Genomic DNA, 22529 nt, shown 5'->3' with positions numbered 1-22529 from the left:
ACTTGTCAAGTTTGTCTGTCATACCTGGGGGGCGGGGAATGCTACTGGCATCTAATGAGTAGAGGCCAGAGATGCTGCTAATATCCTCAACAAAGAATTATCCAGTTCAAAATGTCTCCAGTGCCAAGGCCGAGAAACAATGGCATAGAGCAATGGTTCCCAATCCCAGCTGCATGTAAAATCACCTACAGAGCTTTTAAAAACCCCAATGCCCAGACCTATTAAATCCTGATCTTTAGGAATGGAACTCAGACATCAGTATTTTTTTAAGCTCTCTAGGTGATTACAAGGTTGAAAACCTCTGACATAAAATCTCTGGCTCCTCTTCCTTAACTACCATATCCCGGGATGGTATTATACATGGGAATTGCCCTGAGGGGACTGGCTCCAAGCCTGAAAGTTATTTTGCTCCCAAGTCCCCACGCAGTTACCAGTCTGTTTTCTGACTGGTACCTCAGCAAGCTGATGCAAGTAGCCCACCATTTGGGGAAATATTCTCAGGGTGCTTTTCCTACTAGTATCCCAGCCCCACCATGCCACTTCTCATGTGCACAGCAAAGCCCTGAGGAATAGAAATGGCTGGCTTTAATCAGTCTGTGAAATGGACCTCTTAGAGGCCAGTGTGCGTAGGGGTGGGGGAACCCTGCAGCACTGCTGAAGCAGCAAACCCTCAAGAGAAAAACCACTGCTGGGAGGGGCGGGGCAGGGCAGGTGCTTTTGGGACTTAGAGTCAGCTTCCCTGACTGGGCAAGAGGGAACAGTGGTTCCTGACCGCCACAGCAACCCAGTAGGGATCACAGGACAGGCCCGTCCCTTCTTGGTCCTCTTTTTTCCTCCAGCCCCATAGAGGGAAAACAGGTCCCTGAGCACATCCAGCCCAGTCCTTGCCTGAACTAGGCTAGCCAGCCAAGCAAGAACGTGGGCCTCGGTGATGCTCCTGGCTCCGCCAGAACATTCCCATGCTGCATCTGTCCTCCAGGCTCACTGGAGGAAGGTGGAGGAGCAAGACACCAGGCTGGCAAAAGTAGCTCCTGCCCAGGGCTGTGGGCAGTGTCCACCACGGTGGCCTTGCCCCACCTCTCACACTGTCTTAACATTCAGAGTTTGGGCCTGTGACAGGTTCTGGCGCTGGGCTTTGACCACATGCAGGCGTTTGCCCTGCAGCGTGAACTGGGACCAGGTGAACAGCTGCAGCAGAGCACAAGTGATGGGCACCAGCACCAGCAGGTAGAAACAGCCCTGGCGGAGCGTTGGGGCCTGCACCAGGGGTGGGGCGGGGGGCTCCGGCCAGGGCTGGACACTCCCCACAGGGGCCAGTGGGGGCTGCTGGAAGAGATCATGGCCTAGGACAAGAGAACACAGAGAATATGGTTAGCCCAGTTCCCCTCCAAAGTCCACCGTGTGACACCTCAAACACCACATGTACATATCCAAATCACAACTCAATTTCATCCCCCAAACTTCTGAACTGCACCACTGTCAACCCAACAACTCAGGTCAAAAACCTCAAAGCCTTCCTCAATTCCTCAAGTTCCTTCATCATTCCCCAACTCTATCACAAAGCCCAAACCCATCCACTCCTTTCCAGCTCCCCTGCCACAACCCTGGTCTAAGCCTCCATCGCCTCTGTCCCAGCCTCCCAATGCTCTCCCTGCTGTTCCCACTGGCCTCCCTACAAGCCTTTTCCCACACAGCAGAGTGAACTTTTAATACACAAATCAAGCCGTGTCACTCACCTGTTTAAAACCTTCCCTATAGCTTCTTTTTGCACCAAGAATAATACCCAAACTCTGCCTTGATCTACGAAGCCCTCTTTACTTGTCCAGCCTCATTTCCTAACCACCTCTGATACTTGGGGCCTTTGCACCTGTTGTTCCCTCCATCTGGGATGCCCTGAGATCTTTTCTAGAGCAACTCCTTACCATTCGGCTCGTCTTAAGCATCGTCTCCTCGGAGAAGACTTCCCTGTGCGCACTTAAGTAGCTTCCTCAGACATACTGTCACAGCTTCCTTTTTTTTTTTTTTTTTTTTTACCAAACCACTCCCTCTGACAAAACATTAGCTCCAGGAGAGCAAAAACATTGTCATACATTATTTCCTTAGCACTTAGAGCAGTGCCTGGCATAAAGCAAGTATTCTATACATATTCGTTGAATGAATAAATGAACTATGAAAAGAACTCAGACCTGGTCCCCTTTCCCTGTGTGGGAAGGGGCAGAGGAAGGGTGTTAGCCCAGGCCCAGCCTCTGTTAGACTGGTTGCCATTCTCTCCCACAGGGGTCAGTGGGGTCTGCTGGAAGAGATCATGGCCTAGGACAAGAGCACCGGCTCACTAGCTGGTGCCCTAGGTAAGCTGTACCCCCTGGAGCCTCAAGAGCCCCTTGCCAGCCACTGGTCCTCACCTGTGTAGAAGCAGAGCAGCCAGGTGCCCAGCAGCGGGGCAAAAGTCTGGCCTGGTTTGGTCACCAGGGCAACCATGCCGAAGAGGAGTGCTGAGGCTGCCTGCTTGCGGTGGTTTAGCACCAGGTCCTCGTCCACCAGGTCCGTGACCACCAGGGTCAGCAGCTTACAGGTGCCCTCAGTGAAGACGCGGTTACTGCCATCAGAAAGAGAGAAGGCAGTAGAGGGGGCATGCGCAGATGTGTAGGGTAAGGGAGGGCAGGGGCATACCTGGCAATGAAGAGGCAGAGCAGGCTAGGGCAGTCTGGGCCAGCTAACAGCATTAGCAGGCTGAGGCCCAGCTTGAGCAGGAAGAGCCCTCGGACCACGGCGTAGACGCCCCAGCGCCGGCAAAGGGACAGGAAGTAGAGGTTGTTGAGATGGGGAGCAACATAGGAGATGCCTGGAGAGAAGGGGCCCAGCCTTGTCAGGGGGCACTGCCACCGCTTCAACAATGATCAGCATTTAACAAGCAGAACCAGTTTGCATTTATTGACGGTTAACATTGTGCCAGGCTCTAAGAGCCTCATAACCTAATTTAATCCTCACACTGCTTTAAGGTGAGTACCATTATCCCTACTTTACAGTGAGAAATGGAAGTCCCAGGAGATCAAATAAATGCCCAAAGCCACACAGTGAATGAGCAGAGTCAAGACTCACACCCAGGCCCAGTCTGCGGGCCTCGCTGTTAATCAGCATCAGCTCCACGTGGCTTCCGGACCAACAGGAGAGCAGTCCTGGCCGCACCCAGGCCCAAATAGGCTCCCACCCCTTCCTTGGGAAAACAGAGCTGGGGGCTGGAGGTACAGACCCCACAGCAGATCCATCCCTGCCCTCTGCCAGTTGGGGCTCCAGCTGGTGAGGTGGCCATTCCTGCCACTGGGCGAGGGTTCTGGCGTGCAAGCCTTTGTCCTTCCAGCCTGCCCGAGGCACCCACTCACCCAACAGGAAGGAGCCCGTGGAGAGAGAGATGTGGTCTGACAACAGATGCTCCAAGAAGAGGGGGAAGAAGTTGCTGTTGAAATGGCAGTGAAAGACCTGCAACCCAACAGGGGCAGTGAGGAGGTTGCCATGGGGATGAGGGGATCCTGGAACCAGTGCCAAAGGCTAAAAGGGGAGAACATGTCCCTTGTCCTCACAGCAGAAGGGAGAGCAGGGCTTTATGCCCATGTCCCTACACCTGGGACATGCTAGGACCAAACCTAACACCAATTTCCTATACTTACCTAGCTTTGTAAAAGTTAAAAGGAGGGATAAGTAATTGGAACAATCAAAAGCTTTTCTTTTTAATTGAAAACACCTCAACAAAATTTTAATGACATAAAACAATCTATTTCTGAACTTGGCGTCTTAAATACTGCAAGTGTTTTAGGGATGGCACTTGGATTTTTTACAAGATTGTCAGAGTCCCCAAAAGGGACATCTCTCATATCCTCACATTACAGATAAGGACAAACCTGCCTCAGATCACTCAGAGAGTTAGGAGCTCAGATGGTGCTGGAATCCAGGTTTCCCAACTAGCCTCCCTGTGTTCCTGCTGTCAAATCACCCATGAGTCCTCACACAAGACTCACAACTGAGACCCCAGCTCTTGAGGAACCTTCCCCCTTGCATGAGGTATATCCCAGGCAGCCTGGGGCAGGGAAGGGTGTAGAGGACACTTTTTCCCATACCTGCACCAGGTCCATGCCCACGAACCACAGAAAGTTCCGGTGGCGTGCCAGCTGCCGGAGATACTGGCCCAAGGTGATGCTGCCTGCTTCCTCACCACCCATAAGCGGCTCCTCTCCACACAGGCTATGGAGCAGAAGAGAGTTGAGAGCTGCCGGGAGCTGGGGCTAGGCCAGAGCCATCCCCTTACCCCAGAGCAGCCACCCATCAGCGAGGGGACCCAGCGTTGAAATCAGACTTGGAACAGTGCTAGCAGGAACCCGGAGAACCAGGGCTGGCCACTCACCCACCATCTACAGCCAGAGCCAGGCATCCTGGCTCCCTGCCAGCCGCCTCAATCTGCCGCCTCAGTAGCTGCGTGGCCCCCACAAAACCCAGCCCAGAGCCGGCAGCCAGTGCCACGCAAAAGGCGCGGAAGGAGGAGAAGTCCTCCTTGTTCCAGAAGGCATAGGAGGCAAAGACAGAGAGGGAGCCAGCCGCACTGAAGAGGGAGCAGTAGAAGTTGAGGTGGGTGCGGTCGTGGGCTGAGAGGGCCAGGTCAGCCAGCAAGGCATGATGGTGCAGGTCCACGAGTGTCAGGAAGCCATCATAGAGGCACAGGCACAGCAAGAACTGCAGGCCAGCTGGAGCCCAGGGTACCCAGAACGCCAGGAATGCCAGTGCCAGCAGCGGCCCGTGCCAGCCCAGTGCCCGCACCCGTGCTAACACCACAGCCTTCGAGGACAGCCCGGTGCCTGACCTGCCAGAGAGAGGAGGGCGGTTAGAGGGTGCCCTTGCCACCCCGGCAGGCCCCAGTTACCCCTCATCAGGCCCCAGAGGGGAATGGATACCCAGAGTGCAGGACTCACACCAGGATGGTCCCACCAGTCAGTGGCCTCACTGCGACCTGAGTCCCCAGCAATCTAATTTAGGGAGCACAACTGACCACCAGGTACACTCTCCTGTCTCATTCTCCTCCCCTACTAGCCTGCCAAGCCTGACAGCCAAAGGGTGGTAGGATACCCACTTCTCAGTAATGGGACCCAAGCAGACATGGGGTAAAGGGACATACGGAAACAGCAGAGGTGCTTGGGTACTGAGCCTAGTCCTGAGGGGCCACACATGCCAAGGTGGGGTAGATCTCTTCCATTGGGCAAGCAAGGCAAGGGTTAGGCAAGGGTTAGGCAAGACTACTCCAACCTGGACAAAGCCTGGCCTGGGCCCAGCAAGACAGGGGGTACAGATGGCTAAAGATAGTTTGCTTTTCTTTTCCCACCCCCAGCATAGCTCTACGAGCCATCCCCAAGGCACAGACCGGGGCTGGGAGCTGAGGAACTGGCGGTCACTGAGCCAGCCGAAGAGGGGGTCATTGAGGCTGTTCCAGAGGAGAAACACCGTCTGCGGGCAGAGAAGAGAGAGAACAGGTGGGCTCCAGGCAGCCTCCTCTCCAGGGCTTGCCCCCACCCTAGTCTGCTCGTGACCCCTCAAAGACAACCCCCGCTTTCCTGCCTACAAACCTCTGCTCCTGTCAGTCCCTCTGCTAAAACCCGTTCTACTAGCTGCTGCTCCCATCCACCTCCACCCACCCAGGGCCCAGCTGATAAATTAGTATATGTGAATATATGTTATGTTGTGTAATGTTACATTATGTCGTTATATCATATTATACACTGTACACATATTATACACCTGCTATATATATATATACATACTTTTTTTTTATAATATACACATACCATTTGCATCTATACCTATAAACACAGGTATGACTAATGATACATAAACATGTTATACTTCAGCTCCTACACTTTGACTTATTGGACTTACTCCACTCAGCTAACATGGAGTTGAAGAAGGTCAACCACCACAACATGGAGCCTAGAGTGTCTACAACTGGAAGCGGGAGGATTGCATCCAGTATCCATGTGGAATCTAAGCCCTCACTTGACATAGGTGTGCAATGGACACAACCAATCCAATGTCCACAGAGAAAATGTGGAATGGGTGTGGGAACGGTAGCCATGGGGGCTGCTGGGTGTGGGGAACGGGAGGAAGAGATGAGATGTGGAGGCGTTTTCGGGACGTGGAGTTGTCCTGGATAGTGCTTCACGGACAATTACGGGACATTATAGATCCCCCCAGGGCCCACTGGATGGAACGTGAGAGAGTCTGGGCTATGATGTCGACCATTGACTATGGGGTGCAGTGATGCTCAGAGATGAACTTACCAGGTGCAATGGATGTGTCATGATGATGGGAGAGAGTGTTGCTGTGGGGGGAGTGGGGGGCGGGGGCGGTGGGGTTGAATGGGACCTCATATTTTTCATAATGTAATTTAAAAAATAAATAAATAATTTAAAAAAAAAACAAAAAAATAAAAATAAAGACCTTAAAAGAAAAAATAAATAAATAAATAAACATGTTATACACATATACACACACATATACGTTATATGTGTGACTACATGGAGCAGAGCCTGGCTCCCAGAACAGTGGTCAGGAGAGCTGAGGAGGGGTCATCAAGGCCTCCACCTCCAGCTGCCCTTGCCGAGTCTCGGGTGGGCAGCTGGCCTGCCCTGTGCCCTGCCTGGGCAGGACCCAGCAGCCCATGTGTCCTCTAGGCTCCCAACTGAGCTGGCCACCTCAGCCTGGCCCTACCTCTCCAAACCAGAAGGCTGCCTTGTTGATCTTGTACACGGAGACAAAGGTGTCCACGTAGTAGAGCAGGAACACATTGTGCAGGACAGAGATGAAGAGGGCCAGGGAGCCGTAGACCACGGCCGTCGGCAGGCCCAACAACCAGGCCTGGAGCCGGCCCAGCCCCATGGCCGCCGGCCCCAGCCTCAGCCGCAGGAGCACTGAGGAGGGCTCATGGCCACAGGCAGTCTCGCCATTCTTGTCTCTGGGGAAGAAGGAGCCAGTTAGCAGCAGGAATCAGAGCCAGCTCTGCTTCTAACCCCAGACCAAGTCTTTTAAAACTCACTTCCTCTAAGAGAGTGTGTACACAAAACAAACCTGGGAATCATCACTGAAGTACAGCTGAAACAATACTGCCCTAGACACCACTACCCGGGGAGTTAACTCACCAAAACCAGTAAAGGCCATGGGGGGAGAAGGCAGGGACCCCACCGCTGCGGAGTCAGGCTGAGGACTGTACACTCGATAGCTTATTTCACCCACACTGCAGGCCCTTAACATTATGAATGTGATAAACCCAGGTTTGAGCATACAATGTACTTACCGCATAACCTTAAGCAAGCTAGTTAACCCAAGCCTGTTTCTGCTTCTGTAAAAGGCAAAAGGGGATGATCATACGTAGTCTGCTGAGAAACCATAAGGATTAAATGAGGGAATTCACAGTAAGTCCTCAGCAAATGGATGATGGTGCTGCATTATCATCCTCCCAAAAACCCTACAAAGTCTGCAGCACTATGGTGATTTTATAAGAGAAACTCAGAGATGGTAAGCAACTTGACCAATGTCACACAGCAATAAAGTAGCAGATTTGAACCCAAACCTGTCTGGGTCCAAAACCTGTCCTACTCTTTGGCCTACCAAATCGTGTTCCTTTGCACTACTTGAGGGAATGGGAATGAATGTAATGTCTGCTCCATAATCTGGCAAAATGTGGTAAGAGTCCATGACTGCTTGTCTGTGCCCTCTGATTCCAGAAATTCCACCTCAAGGAACTAACCCCAAAGGAATGTATACAGAGATGCTCGTGACAGCAACATTTATAAACAGCAAAAAACTGGACACAGCCCAAGAGTGCAACAAAGGGACCAGCTCAGAAAGCCTAGTGCTCTCCAGAAAAGCTGAGAAAGGGCTTGCCCATGGGCAGAGAAACGAGAACGTGGTACATAAGGAGAAGAACAAAGGATAGCATGGGTGCCTGGCTCCCAACCAGGCAGCTCCACACATAAACAGGCTAGAATAGCCATGGGTGGGAAAGGAAATAAAAACAGGATTCTTACCAGAGCAGCATTTCTCACACTGTATTACGCTTCAGGTTCTGGCTCAGTAGTTCTGGGGGAGGTAATCTGGGATTCTGTATCTCTAACAGGCTTCCAGGTGGTACTGCCACCGGTGGGCCATGACCATACCTTAAGCAGGAAGCATTAAGACTCTCTCTCTCTTTTTTTTTTTAAACTCAAAACTGTTGTTCTCTTTTCAGAAAAATAATTCCCACGTGGGCTTGTCTATTTCCCCAGAGGGAAGCTTTGGGGGCTTCCCCCTCTCACATACCCTGTTGCAAGTTGAACCGTGTCCCCCCAAAAAGAAATGTTCAAGTCCTAACCCCCAGAATCTGTGAATGAAACCTTGCTTGGAAATAGGGTCTTTGCAGTTATAACCAAATTGAGGTCACACTGGATTAGGGTGGTGTCGTTATAAGAAAGAAATGTGGGGAAACGGACTTTGGCCCAGTGGTTAGGGCGTCCGTCTACCACATGGGAGGTCCGCGGTTCAAACCCCGGGCCTCCTTGACCCGTGTGGAGCTGGCCCATGCGCAGTGCTGATGCGCGCAAGGAGTGCCCTGCCACGCAGGGGTGTCCCCCGCGTGGGGGAGCCCCACGTGCAAGGAGTGTGCGCAGTGCTGATGCGCGCAAGGAGTGCCGTGCCACGCAAGGGTGTCCCCCGCGTGGGGGAGCCCCACGTGCAAGGAGTGCACCCGTGAGGAAAGCCGCCCAGCGTGAAAAGAAAGAAGCAGCCTGCCCAGGAATGGCGCCGCCCACACTTCCCGTGCCGCTGACGACAACAGAAGCGGACAAAGAAACAAGACGCAGCAAATAGACACCAAGAACAGACAACCAGGGGAGGGGGGGAAATTAAATAAATAAATAAATCTTTAAAAAAAAAAAAGAAAGAAATGTGGCTACAGAGACAGACACAGAGGGAAGACAGCCATTTGAAGATAGGCAGAGACTGGAGTGATGCAACTACAAGCAAGGAACGTCAAAGATTGCCACTGGAAGCAAGGAAGAGGAAAGTAAGGAGTCTCCCCTGGGGCTTTCAGGGGGAGCATGGCCTGCCAGCACCTGGATTTCGGACTTCTGGCCTCCAGAACTGTGAGAAAATAAACGTCTGTTGTTTTATGCCCCCTAGTTTGTGGAACTTGGTTACATAGCCCTGGGAAATGAACACACGCCATCAGGGGCTGGTCCTTGGAGAGCCCATGACCCCTGTCCCAAGCCTGCCCGTGGGCTTCACCTACAAGCACAAGCCCTGCACCCATGCCCACACGTAGAACTGAAACTTGTTTCCCAGCAAGATCAGGCCCTGGAGGGCCAACTTCCATCCCAGTCCCACAGCAGCAGCAGCATCTCCCCAGGACCCACCACGGCACCCACTGCCTAATATGCCAAGGCCTTGCCATCCCCACCAGCCCTAGTCTTCAAGGGCCTTTGCAATCTGGCCTCTCCCAGACAGACCAGTCTGGCCTCCCTCAGGTCTTCCAGGCACCCTCTTCTCCGGCCAGGCCTTTGTCCTTGCTGGTACCTCCCTGAGAAGCACCCTCCCCATCTCCTCATTTCAATCTCACCCATCCGTCAGGAGCCAGCACCATGTCCAGGAAAAGTTCTCCAATTCCTTGGGCCTTCATGGATCCCTCCTGCCCTTGCACACCATTCACTCTGCATGAAACACACCAGCCTCTCCCCACCCCACCCCACCCTGACCATGGGATTTCCAAGGGCAGGGCCTGTGTCTTCACCTTCACCTTCACCTTCTCTGAGAGAGAATGAGCTGGACTAACTACGCTGCTATGGGAGTGACTGAGAGAGAAAACGGCCCTTAGAGAAGAACAGGAGGAATCTCGCTGGAGTCAGGCTCCCTGGGAGCTGGGTAGCAATTCATGCAAGAGATCCATAGGCTCCCACCCCAGGCCAACCCTGCCCGTCTAAGCCTAAAGGGTGAGGAAACAAGGGAAGAAGCTGGCTAGAACCACCTGAAACCAGACCTTTACGTCTGCAAGAATCTCCCAGGTGGCCTCTCCCTGGGGCTCTTGAACCCCTGAAAAGATGTTCAGTGTGAAATGCTTTTTTTCTCCCTACAGTTTTATTGAGGTACAACTGACATACAATAAACTACACATATTAAGTGTAGAGTCAAGTAAGTTTTAACCTATGATGGCACCTGGGCAACAATCACAACTGAGATAATGAACACATCCATCATCCTAAGTTTTCTCACACTGCTTTCCTAAATACCTTAGAGGAAAGAAAACACAACAGGAAGTCTCAGACGTTCTGTGCCTCGGCTTCTTTATCTGCAATATGGGAACGATAACCCTACCTACTTCATAAAATTGTTGTTAACGGCCAATGAGAAAATATTCTAGAGCACTTAGCACAGAAAGTGTGGTAAGCACTCAATAAACCTTACTAGCTTAGCACTGAACCTCGCAGACCTTCCTAAGATGAAGAGGGCCCTGCTACCTACCACACAAGGGCAGGGTGAAGAGAAGATAAGAGATCATCTGAGGGTGGTTTGGGGCTGGGAAGCATAATGTACACCTCTGTTACTATCCTTCACTCAGGTCACTTTCTTTGCCCCACCCCCAGCCCCTTTCAAGAACTCCCCCTGCCTCAAGTCCAAAGCCTTTGCCTCCCCAACCCCTACCCAAATGCCCAGTGACCTGCCCTGAGTTGGAGAAAGTACACACAAGATCCCCAGCCTCCACTAGGTCACTCCCTACACCCACACTGGGACAGAAGTAGAAGAAAACCTGAAGGGCAGTGAGATGCCATCAGAAGGACCTGGGTTCAAACCCCAACCGCATTTTCCTCTAAACTTGTAATCTCAGACAAGTCACTGTCTGAGCCCTGGTTTCCCCACCAGTAAAATGAGGGTAATAATGTCTATATTTACAGGCAGGCAGGGAGATTAAACTAATGTCCAGGAAGACAGAGCACAGTCTCCAGCATCTGGGCGATGCTCAGAAACTGGCTTTTTCTTGCAATCAGTTATAACAGATTGATAACTGGAACAGGGAAATATAGGAATCAAGCTCCACCCCCAGGTAAGGGACATCAAGAGAAGAGAAGGGTCATGGGAGGAAGGTCAGAAGAGGAGGCCCTGCACGGAGCAGGAACCAACCGTGTGTGATGTTTGGAAAGGCCAGAGACCCCCAACACAAACCTGGACTACAGCAAAGCAGCATGTCCAGGTAAACTGCTGCCCTGGATAAGGGGAGGAAGGAGGGATGGAGTCACTCTGCACCAGTTTCTCTTCCAGATTCTTCTCTAACAAGAAACAGAGCAGGGAAGCGGATGTGGCTCAAGTGATTGGGCTCCCACCTACCACATGGGAGGTCCCCAGTTCAGTTCCCAGTGTCTCCTGGAGAAGACGGGCAAGACAGCGAGCTGGTGCAATGGGCAGGCATGGCGAGCTGATGCAAAAAAAGAAGATGTATAGAGAAAAGACGCTGAGAGACACAACAAAAGCAGGGAGCTGAGGTGGCTCAAGCAACTGAGTGCCTCTCTCCCACATGGGAGGTCCCAGGTTCAGTTCCAGGTGTCTACTAAAGAGAAGACAGACACAGAGAGCACACAGCAAATGGACACAGAGAACAGACAGCAAGTGTAAACGAGGGGAGGGGGGAATAAATAAAATAAATATAAAAAAGAAAGAAAACAAAGCAGAGCAGCTCAGTGGTTGAGCGCCTGTCTCACATGTACGAGGTCCCAGGTTCAATCCCCAAAACCTCCCCATCCCCAATCTGCCCCAGCAGAGAACAACAGCCCTACCTCTCCCAGCCTAGCTGAATAACCTGGGAAAGATAACCTGCAACCAACTCCACCTACCCCTTGATACCTTGTGCACTTTGTGGAAGAGCCTATCTGCCAGTCCCTACAGCCTGTCTCCCCCACTTTCCCCCGTGTCCTAGCTGTGTGGCATCGAGCAAATCCCTCCCTCTCCCTGAGGCTGTCTTCTCAACTTTAGATGCTATGGGACTGAAATGCAAAAGGCACATAAAGCACTGAACATAGTGCCTGGCACAAAGAAGACCCTCAGTACACAGTAGTTCTTATCATTATTTTTCATGTGTCTTGGTTTCATGATCGTTAAAGGGTTTCAGTCAGTGTCCTCCTCCACCAAATCCATGATTGAAACTGTCTTGCCAGCACCCAACACTGATACCTCTCACTGCCTGGGATATCATAGCCCCTCTCATCTGGCAAATTATTTTTTTAAATGACACCTCACACCTTTGCTCATTCTGTTCCATCCATTTAAAATACCCTAGATGTAACTAGACACCATTTCTTTGGCATATAGGTATGCCTGTCTTTTATATTCATCATCATGAATCCTTACAATTTTGTTACTATTTCTATCCCCATTTTATTGATGAAGAAACCAAGGCTCCGAAGGTTAAATAACCAGCCGAGAGTCACATAGCTAGCAGGTGCTGGAGCCAAGGTTCAAAACAAATGACTAAAAAAAAATCTCAGCATCCTAGCATGCCGCTTACCACCACCTCATCAAATCCTGTCCATTCAAGGCCCAGTTCAGTGTCACAAGTCTTCCCAACTACACCTAGACAGGTGTTCTCTCCCCTCTCCACCTCCCTTGGACCCTGTACCAGGCATCCAAATACCTTCCTGGCCCCTCCTTCAGAGTAGGGCCAGGCCAGACCCACCTCCAACTTCTGCCTACTCCCCACATGCCCAATTAATATCTGCCTGATGGTTTGCCCCTAAAAGGCCAAGATGGGCATGCCCAGCCCAAGAGAAGAGCAGCAACTGCTGTGGGAGAATCGTCATCCCCAGATCCCACTGTGTTCCTACCTCTGTGTTCTACTTGGCTGTGGGGGTCAGAAAGAAAGAGGCAACCTGAGGAGCCTTGATGTGTACCACTGAGTAATACATGTAAAGCAAGGCAACAAGTACACAGAATACTGATAACAAAAAGTAACATTTATTAAACTTTTAGCATGTGCTCAGGACTGTGCTAAAAAACAAACAAACAAACAGGACAATATGGGAAGAAAATCAGAGTAGAAAGGCAAAGGGAAGTGGACATGGCTCAAGCATTGGGTGCCCGCCTACCACACAGCAGGTCCGAGGTTCAGTTTCCACTGCTTCCTAAAGAAGATGAGTAAGACAGAGAGCTGATACGAGTGAGCTGACACAACAAGGAGACACACTGAGGAGACACAACAAGGGAGCGGAGGTAGTTCAAGGCATTGGATGCCTCACTCCCACATGGGAGGTCCTGGGTTCAGTTTCCAAAGCCTCCTAAAAAGAAGAGGAACAGACACAGAGAGCAGACAGTGAGCACAAACAGTGAGGTTGGGGTAAGAGAAATAAATAAATCTTTAAAAAAAAAAAAAAGGAGCCAGATCAGGGTTTTGTAAACTACACAAAGGGTTCTATCCTGAGGGCAGTAGGGAGGGAGGAGGGGGATTCACTGGGGGTGGGAAGGTGACAGAATCAGATATAGGTTTGGAGGGAACTCTCTGGCATCGTGTAGGCTCCTGGAAGAGAATGAACTAGAAAGGGATAGAAACAGCAGCGTCTCCTTGATTTCCGAGCCAACCTATGGTGAGGGATTGTGGGGAGGCTGACAGATTTGGTGGAAGAAATTGAGAAAGCCAGACTGGGCCCCAGGAATGAGGGGCATCAGAAGGAGGGCAAGTGTTTGCCTGCAGGTCTAAAGACTGCATGTAAAACAGTGCAGCGAGGAAAAGTTGCAAATATGCATGTGATTTGAAGTTGGGCACTGTGGGTCAGGTTAGAAGGTTATCACTAACTAGTGACTTTATCCCTACATCCACGAAGCAGAGAAAGCAATTCCATTGTCTGCCTCTCCTCAGGGATATCACATCACCCAATGAATTTGAAAGGTGTAATATACTCTCTATGCAATAAAATGAAAAAAAAATTTTTAAAGAAAAAAAATACTCTATGTAAATGTAGGCATATCCTTTCCTCAACAAGCAGCTGACTTCTGGTTTGCTGAGTTTCCTGTTTCACACTCCAGAGCCCCTTGTCTCCCAGCCCAGCCTCCCCACAGCAGGGTCAGGTCCTCACACGGGGCTGCTGGGGACCCACCTTCTATCCCCAACGCTAATGGGCCCCTCCATTTTCTCCCCCTCTCTCCCCCACCGTTACGACAGCAGCACAGAAGGGTCAGCAGCTCCACCCCAGGGCCACCCGCCCCGCCCAAAACGCAGAGGCCTTTGGGATCAACCCAGGAGCTTTCTACACAGCAGCAGGCTCTGAAACAGAGGTAGTGTCCCTCCTGGCTACACATTAAAACCACCTGAGGAGCTGTTCAATAACACTGAGGACCACCTCAGACAAATTAAACCAGTCCTTCTCCGGGTAGGGCCAGCCTAAGCGTTTTGTTTTTTTTTTAAAGCTCCTCAAGACGTCCTACTACGCCACCAAGGTATAGTTTAATTACGTGTATGGAATTGATCCCAGCCTGATTCACTGCATCCTGTGACCCCACACCCCCCCACAAGGGTTCCACAAGGATTTCACCCTCATCCCTCGAGCTCAAGCTTCTCCCACTCTGACCCTAGGAATCTCCCAAGCCACAACGGGATCACCTCAGGATCCCCCGCAGACAGCCCCCATAACTCCCCGAGCTTACTGCACTCCCGTCTCCCTCGGGCCTGTCGTTTGGGGTCCCACAGGCCCCTTAACTCGCACCTGCTTCTACCCCCCGCGACGCTCCAGCCTCTCACCGAAATCTTCGAGGCTGTAGAATCCTCCGGCAGCCGAGAGCCAGGTGCGAGCCAGTGCGCCTGCGCGCACGCCGCCGGCCCCTTCCCTACCCGCTTTCTCCGCCCCCGCTCGGCGATTGGCTCTGCGCTGCTTCCAGGACCCCAGCCGGGACAGGTGACCGCTTTTGAGGCCGCCGCCGCCATATTTGCCATGGGCGTGTGCCCTTAGTGACCAAAAAGAGCTTGTCCACGCTAGCAGAAAGAGGACAGGTTGCCTGGATTCCTGGCCCCTCACCCTCTCTTTCATTTCTGTGAAGACAATGTCATTTCAATTCAAATCAACTCTTTCCTAAGCGCTTCCCTCCCCGGTTCTTGCTCATTAATAATTTGGAGAATGAAGGAAACTCAGCATCTTCAAGCCTCATGGTCTGACTGAATGCACAGTTGAGGCAGATAGGGAGGTGGCATGTGGCACAACCTGGGACTTGATGCTAGATTGTGAGCTTCTCAGGAGTGGAAAGGCCCAGCTTGAGCTGTGGGCACCAGGGCACAGGACAACGGAGGGGGAGAGGGAGGGCAGGAGCAGGCCCTGAAGGAGCAGCCCTTCAACCAAACCAGCTGATATTAATGATAGTAAAATTAAAGTATAAGGAGTGCTGAGCTCTTACTTTGTGCCTGGTACTGTGGTAAGCTCTACGGGCATTATCTTGTTGAGTCCTCATATCATCTCTGGGAGATAGGTGCTTTTGTTCCCATTTTATAGATGAGGAAACTGAGGTTACAGAGACATGCACTGACTTCACACAACAAGCAGGAGGCCCAGTCAAGCTGGAGCCCAGGTCTCCTGACTCCCAGAACAGGGATCATTCCTCTTCCCCAGCTGCCTTGCCTACCCCTGCACAGGCCCTCCAAGTCACGTTGTTTCACTCAGCCTAGTCTGTGAAGGCTGTTCCATGGCTGTCCCCAGTTGGCCTGTAAGCCCGCCACCATGGACAGGCTTTCTAGGGCATACACTCCAGACCTGCTGAGTTTCCCTACACTGGGTAATAGGACAAGGAACATGGCCTTTGGCTTCTGGGGGACTTGGGACTCAGGCTTCTAGCTCCACCACTTCTTTGCTATGGAAATCCTTTGTGAGCCTCTATTTTTATACCTCACAGAGCTTTCATGGACATTAAATGAGAAATGGGTATAAGAGTGTTGTCCCTTAGAGGCCTTTGTTGATGGTTATCATCAAGCTCCTGCAGTACCAACATTGTCCTCTTTATCCTTCCCAACAATCCTCACTGTACCTGGCAAAAGACCACTTTATTAGTCAGCCAAAGAAGTGCTGATGCAAAGTACCAGAAATCTGTTGGTTTTTATAAAGGGTATTTATTTGAGGTAACAGCTTACAATTACAGGGACTTAAAGAGACTAACTTAAGGAACTATAAGAGGTACTTTCTCTCCCAAGTCAGTTGCCATGTGTTGAAGTAGATGGCGGGCCTGGTCTCTCTTTCCTTCTTCCTCTTAAGGCTCCATGGACCCACCTTCTTCTGATCTCAGCTGTAGGCTGGCATAGGGTTTGTTTCTTTCCAAGCTTCCTCAGCTCAGCTGCTCTGTTCTCTTCAGCTGCAAACTATCAGGCAATGGCTCATCATTCCCAGGGCCGCAGGATCAAAGTTCTCCCTCTGCCATGTCTATGGAGCTCTGTTTCTTCCTGCGCCTTCTTCTGAGCATCTTCTTAAGTGAGCACCTGTTTATATAGCCCACCAAGGGGGCAGGGACTTAACCTGAGTTACACCCTACTGACATGGTTGAATCAAAGCCCTAATTTTAACATAATTTAATCAAAGCCATTTCAGCTGAATCTAATACAATCAAAGGGATCACGCCCAGAGGAACAGACCAGTTTACAAACATAATCTCTCTTTGGAATTCATAAATAATCTCAAACTGCCACAACCACCCACAGCAAATGGCCAAGATATGAGCCCCAGTGTTCAGGGACTAGGGCTCATTCCACCAGTTCCTGGGGACTTCTCAGTGAACCCGTGAAACTTTCCCCCAGCATGCAGCTCTCCATCAGTCCATCTCTCTTCCTTCCTTCTTCCCAACCTCACTCCCTCAGACCCTCTTCTCACCTCCTATCCCCCCACCAAGCCATACACACATACTAACTCTCTTCTAGACTTCAAGTAATTACTGAAACCCCTCCTGCTCCAGGAAGCCCTCAAAACCAGAAGGAAAGTTGAGGGAAAGTCTCCTAAATTCCCATCTTCAATACCTCTAATTTATTCACTCAGACTTTTAGTCCATGTCAGGCCATAGACTAAATGAGATAAAAAGGGCTTCAAGAACAAGATTGGGTGGCGGACTTGGCCCAGTGGTTAGGGCATCCATCGACCACATGGGAGGTCCACGGTTCAAACCCTGGGCCTCCTTGACCGTGTGGAGCTGGCCCATGCGCAGTGCTGATGCGTGCAAGGAGTGCCCTGCCACGCAGGGGTGTCCCCCGCGTAGGGGAGCCCCACGTGCAAGGAGTGCACCCCATAAGGAGAGCTGCCCAGCATGAAACAAAGTTCAGCCTGCCCAGGAATGGTGCCGCACACACGGAGAGCTGACACAACAAGATGATGCAACAAAAAGAAACACAGACTCCCGTGCCGCTGACAACAACAGAAGTGGACAAAGAAGAAAACGCAGCAAATAGACACAGAGAACAGACAACCAGGGTGGGGGGGGAGGGGAGAGAAATAAATAAATCTTAAAAGAAAAAAAAAAGAACAAGATTGTTGCCCTCAAGGGGCATAAGTGGGAACCTAACAAGTTGACAGCTGTGATGACACAGTGTGATATGGGCCAGAGACAGGCACAGGGTAGCAGCTACTCTGGTAAATTCACCTGATACCTTTCCCTCCACAACTATCCGCAATACCTCCCATCTCCAGCCTGAATATAAAATTGCCTGCAGAACAGTTCCCCTGAATGTCCCACCCAAACTCACCATTCCTCCAACTTCCAATCTCCTTTTAGGACAGCCTTGACCAACCCTCCTACCCCCTCAGTCAGCCAAGCCAGAGACACGTGCATCCACCCTCCATCCTAACCCCTCTGGCCAGGCAGTCCTATGGGATCAAGTCCAGGTGATTCCCACTCCCTTCCCATCTCTCTTTTCTATCCCCTGCTTCTGGGAAAACTGTCAACCAAACAGAAGCAGGGCTTCTCATTCAAATTACTTAAGCAAAAAAGGGATTTCATTGGCTCCTGGAACTTTAAAGTCTAAGCATTCAAATGATGTCATTAGGACCCAAGTTATCTCCCGCCCCTCAGCTCCACTTCTTCTGCGTCGGCATGCTCAAAGTAGCCCTTCCCTGCACGATGCAAGCTGCATCCCTTCAGGTTTCTGTCCTACAGAAAAAGAGCACTTCCCTCTGCCCAGCACAAAAACTAAGTCCTGTGCTTGGCTCCCTTTGGCCCAAATTGAATCACATGGCTATCCCAAACCAATCACTATAGCTAGATGGATGGCAGTGCTAATTGGTTTAGACCTAAATCACTGTGCAAATTTAAAGGATACAATAGAGTCAACTCCCCCTGAACCACCTTGCTGAGAATAGGTAAGGTGTGGGACCCTATAACAAATGCCAAGAAGCCCTTATTTTTCATGTTTTGCCTGAAAACTCCCTAATTTTGCACTGAAAACGTCTTCCCCAGACCAGCAAAGTCCTCAACAAGCATGTAGGGGCCAAAGACCTGAAAAACTAAAGTGCAGGTTGCTCTTTCTTCCAGGCTCAGACTTGAGCTTGGTTTCCCACCCCCCCACCAGGTGTGACTGGATCCCCCGGAGGGAGCACGAGCAGGTGCAGCAGCCAGCTGGTCCCATGGGGTCCATCATTGAGCCCTAATTTGGGGTGAGGTCAATCCATGGGTAGCCTTCAGACATTCCTCACATCCTGGGATTTTAGGGGAGAAGCAAGGTTCAAAACAGGAGTAGGGAGGTGTATGCAATTCCTATTGCTGCTACAAGTTACCACAAATTTAGTGTCTTAAATTTTGCAGGTCAGAAGTTCAGAATGGGTCTCACTGGCTAAAATCAAGGTGTCAGCCTCCTTTCTGGAGGCTCTAAAGAAGAACTCATTGTCTTGCCTTTTCTGGCTTCTAGAGGCTGCCTGCACTCCCTGGCTCCTGGTCCCTTCCATCCTCCAGGTCAGCAACAGCATGCGGAGTCTTGCTCACATCACATGACTCTGACATTCCACATTGAAGGATCCTTGTGATTACACTGAACTCACCCAGATAATCCAGGATAACCCCCTTATTTTAAGGTCAGTTAATTAGCAAACTTAATTCCCTCCTGCAATGTAACACATTCACAGATTCTGGGGATTAAGACATGGACTTATGGGGGGGACGGCAAGTCTTCTGCCTCCCACAGAAGGCCTCCCCCAGCAGAGGGCCCTGTGTCCTAGGACCAGCTCTTAGAGTGGGCAGAGGGTTGAGGCTCCTTTCTCGGAGCTGGGGGAGGGGTGTTAGGTATTTACCAGATGAAGCCTAGCTAAGTCCATTTTCCATCCAGAGCCCAGCCCAGCAGCTGCTCTCACTGGGCCACTGGCCTGAGTTATACTTGGGAGAGCAGCTCAGTCCAGAACAAAGAAAAAAAATGTGATATTACCAGCATAAGTGTGGGCGTGGCTAAGTGTTGAGGGATGCTAAGAACCCAGAAGAACTTACAGGACAGGGTTGCTGGTGATGCTGCTGGAGTCAGTAGGGAAGGGAGAGAGAAAATGTGACCACCTAGCAGCCCAGCATTTGGGGAAGGGCATCAGGTTCAATCATCCATCAACTACCACCCACCCTACTGGGGAAGGGGGAGAGCCAGTGAGGACTAGAGTTCAGGCAGGGGACACTTGTTGGGGCTCATCCAGTCTGGATGAAGCAATCTTTCTGGCTTCACCCAAGGGGCTTCTGGGCTTTGGCATCAGTTGGACTGGGTTCAAATCTCACTGTGCCACTTACAGGCTGTGTGATCTGGGAAAGTAGCTTAACCTCTCTGAGCCCCTCATTCCTTATCTTTTAAATGAGAATGACATCACCATGTACTTTACATAGCTATTAAGACTTGGAGGAGAGCTGTGCTTCCCTGGAGACAGCCCTGTGGATTCTAAGGCTGGTGGCCCAGTGCAGCTGCCTGGGCCGGAATGGGTGCGCTACGGCTGCTGCACGGGCCGGCGACCCCTCCGGTGTTCATGCCGTTGGGCACGTAGGCCGCCAGGAAAGGCACCGCGGCGGAGCGGCTGGATGCGCTGGGCTGCGGCATCTGCCTGGGCAACACCTACCATCTGGGCCTGAGGCCGGGCCCCGAGCTGATCCAGAAAGCCCGCGGTCTCCACGGCTTCATGAACTGTCCCCACAACCTGCTGACGGACAGCGGCGGCTTCCAGATGGTGGCCCTAGTGTCCCTGGCAGAGGAGACGGAGCAGGGCGTCCGCTGGGAGAAGTCGGTAGAGATCCAGAACGCGCTGGGCTCGGCCATCATCATGCAGGCTGGACGACGTGGTCAGCAGCACTGTGACGGGGTTGCAGGGGGAGCAGGTCAGGCCGCTGGCTGCACGGGTGCACTGCAGCCCATCGGCGGCCAAAGCAAAACCTCTCCGCCATCATCCAGGGTGGGCTGGAGGCGGACCTCCGGGCCACCTGCTTTGAAGCCCTCCGGGGGCGAGAGCCAGGGCCAGTTCTGAAGGAGGGTGGCATTGAGTACCTCGCAGCTGCCCAAGGACACGCCCCGATACCTGATGGGCATCAGCTGTCACCCTTCTGGTGCTCCGCGCGGCCCTCGGTTGACACGTTCTACTGTGTCTTTCCCACGCGGGCAGCGCGCTTTGGCTCCGCCCTGCTGCCCACGGGGCATACTGAAGAAGCCGCATGAGAGGGACTTTGGCCCCATCGACCACGAGGGCACTGTCCCACATGCCAGAAGCACAGCCGGGCGTTCTCGCACCACCGCCGCCCTGCACCGCCTCACCGTGCGCAACGCCGCCTACCAGCTGCTGCTGATCTGCGCAGGGCGCGCCAGCAGTGCGGGGAAGCGCTTCCGGGAGTACGAGCCGAGCTGGACTTCAAGGACATCATCTTCCGGGAACCCTCTCCCCCGCCTGGCCGCGGAAGCCCTGACCTCTGCGGGCACCGCACTGGCCTGACCCTGGCGTGGGGGGGCGGGGGAAGGAGGAGAGGAAGGAAGGGAAGCTATTGAAAGTTTTTGTTTTGTTTTGTTTTTTGTTTTTATTCTAATGTAAGAGTAACTGTGTCTCTCTTCTTAACAGACTTTAGTTTTTAAAGCAGTTGTAGTTTACAGGAAAATTATACAGAAAGTACCGAGTTCCCATATCTCCCACCCCCACCTCCAATTTTCCCTATTATGAACATTTTGCATTGGACTGTACATTGGTTGCAAGATTACAAGAATTACCTTATCAATTAAAGTCCATAGTTGACATTAGGGTTCACTCTTTGTATGGTTCTATGATTTTTTAAAAAATAACTTTTATTGTGGTAACATATATACAACATACGATTTCCCATGTTCAAATATACAATTAATTCAGTGATGTTAATTACATTCACAAAGTTGTGCTACCAGCACTGGTTCATCTATAACCAAAATCTGTCCATCACCCCAAACTGTCTGTGTCTTCTTGGAGAGGTGGTCTGTTTTCCTTCGTCCTCCCTGTTGCGTGCCCCTTCAGTGGATATACCAACCCGCCCCCATGGATGATAACAAAAGTAACCACAGCCACAGCCTGCCACTGCATACCAGCTGGCACAGCCCGGCACACAGGAAGTGCCCTCAGGAATGGGAGCCCATTCCTTGTAACTGTGCGTCAAGGCCCCCAGCCACCCTGGAGGTGTACACTCTTGGCTTCCCCCTTTTCACAAGTGAGGAAATCGAGGCCTAGTACCTTGTCTCAGGTCACCCATCGAGGAAATGGCAAATGCAAGACATGAACTCAGGCAGCCTGGCCCCAGAGTTTATGCTCTTCACCTTGACTCTGCAGGCACATGGCTTAGTGTCACCCTCACTAAACGCAGTGACGCAAGATGGATGAATTAGTGGATGCTTACACTGTGCCTGGCACCAGTCTAAGTGCTTGTCAAGTGTATTTAATTCTTGGAACTTTATGATGCATGTATAGTTGCATTTCCCATTTTATAGATGAGGAAACTGAGGCTCACAGCAATGAAGGCACTTGGTCATTATCACCCAGCAAACAAACAGGCCCATGAGCATTTACAAAGCTGGTACTCTGAAAAACTTTTAGTTGAAAAAGTAATGGTGTATGTTCAACAGCCAAAAAGTGCTACTACTTTTATCAGTTTGTGTATTCTTCCCCAAATTTTCCATGTGTACATATTTTGGTTTCATAAAAGTTAGTGTCCTTTACAAAAAAAAAAAAATTAGAAGAGCTTATATAACAATATAGAGCAAGGACTGTGATGGTCCGAAAGAAGCCCTAGATGGATTGGCAGTAACACAAATATTGTGAATACGAGTCTTTGAGATAACAAGGTTGAATTTTGCTCTTATCATAAATAGCTGTGAGTTACTTAACCTACATGAGTCCCAGTCACTGAATACATTTGTACCAACTCTGAAGCAAGCAGCTTCCTCCTGTGTCAAGTGGGGAGAATGTTAGTACCTCCACCTTCAGGCTGACGTAAACCAGTTAGATGCTCATAAGCAATTAGATTCAGTGCCTAGCGTGTAGGAGCTTCACTCAAACCTT

At 51.1% G+C, this 22529-nt stretch overlaps 1 protein-coding gene and 1 pseudogene across 5 annotated transcripts; one reads left to right on the top strand and one right to left on the bottom strand.

The window, feature by feature from the left end:
• Positions 1 to 567: 567 nt before the first annotated feature.
• MFSD13A (major facilitator superfamily domain containing 13A) lies at positions 568 to 20104 on the bottom strand. Of its 5 annotated transcripts, none has more exons than XM_058298599.2 (10): positions 20085 to 20104; positions 7331 to 7375; positions 6748 to 6991; positions 5405 to 5487; positions 4397 to 4849; positions 4113 to 4236; positions 3381 to 3477; positions 2671 to 2842; positions 2403 to 2596; positions 568 to 1343 (listed from the first exon to the last, which is right to left on the bottom strand). In XM_058298599.2, the coding sequence occupies exons 2-10, from the start codon at positions 7333 to 7335 to the stop codon at positions 1081 to 1083; spliced, it is 1635 nt and encodes a 544-aa protein (XP_058154582.1). In that variant the 5' UTR covers positions 7336 to 7375; positions 20085 to 20104; the 3' UTR covers positions 568 to 1080. The 5 variants fall into 5 exon arrangements, with proteins under 5 accessions (XP_058154582.1, XP_023440529.1, XP_012375240.1 ...); XM_023584761.2 differs by lacking the exon at positions 20085 to 20104 and adding an exon at positions 14786 to 14838; XM_012519786.4 differs by lacking the exon at positions 20085 to 20104 and adding an exon at positions 14751 to 14824.
• Positions 9111 to 20945, top strand: LOC101421261 (queuine tRNA-ribosyltransferase catalytic subunit 1-like; annotated as a pseudogene).
• Positions 20946 to 22529: the final 1584 nt, after the last annotated feature.

Source organism: Dasypus novemcinctus, chromosome 6 (assembly GCF_030445035.2).
Source record: "Dasypus novemcinctus isolate mDasNov1 chromosome 6, mDasNov1.1.hap2, whole genome shotgun sequence".
NCBI lineage: Eukaryota > Metazoa > Chordata > Mammalia > Cingulata > Dasypodidae > Dasypus > Dasypus novemcinctus.
This window is presented reverse-complemented; position numbering and strand designations above follow the sequence as displayed.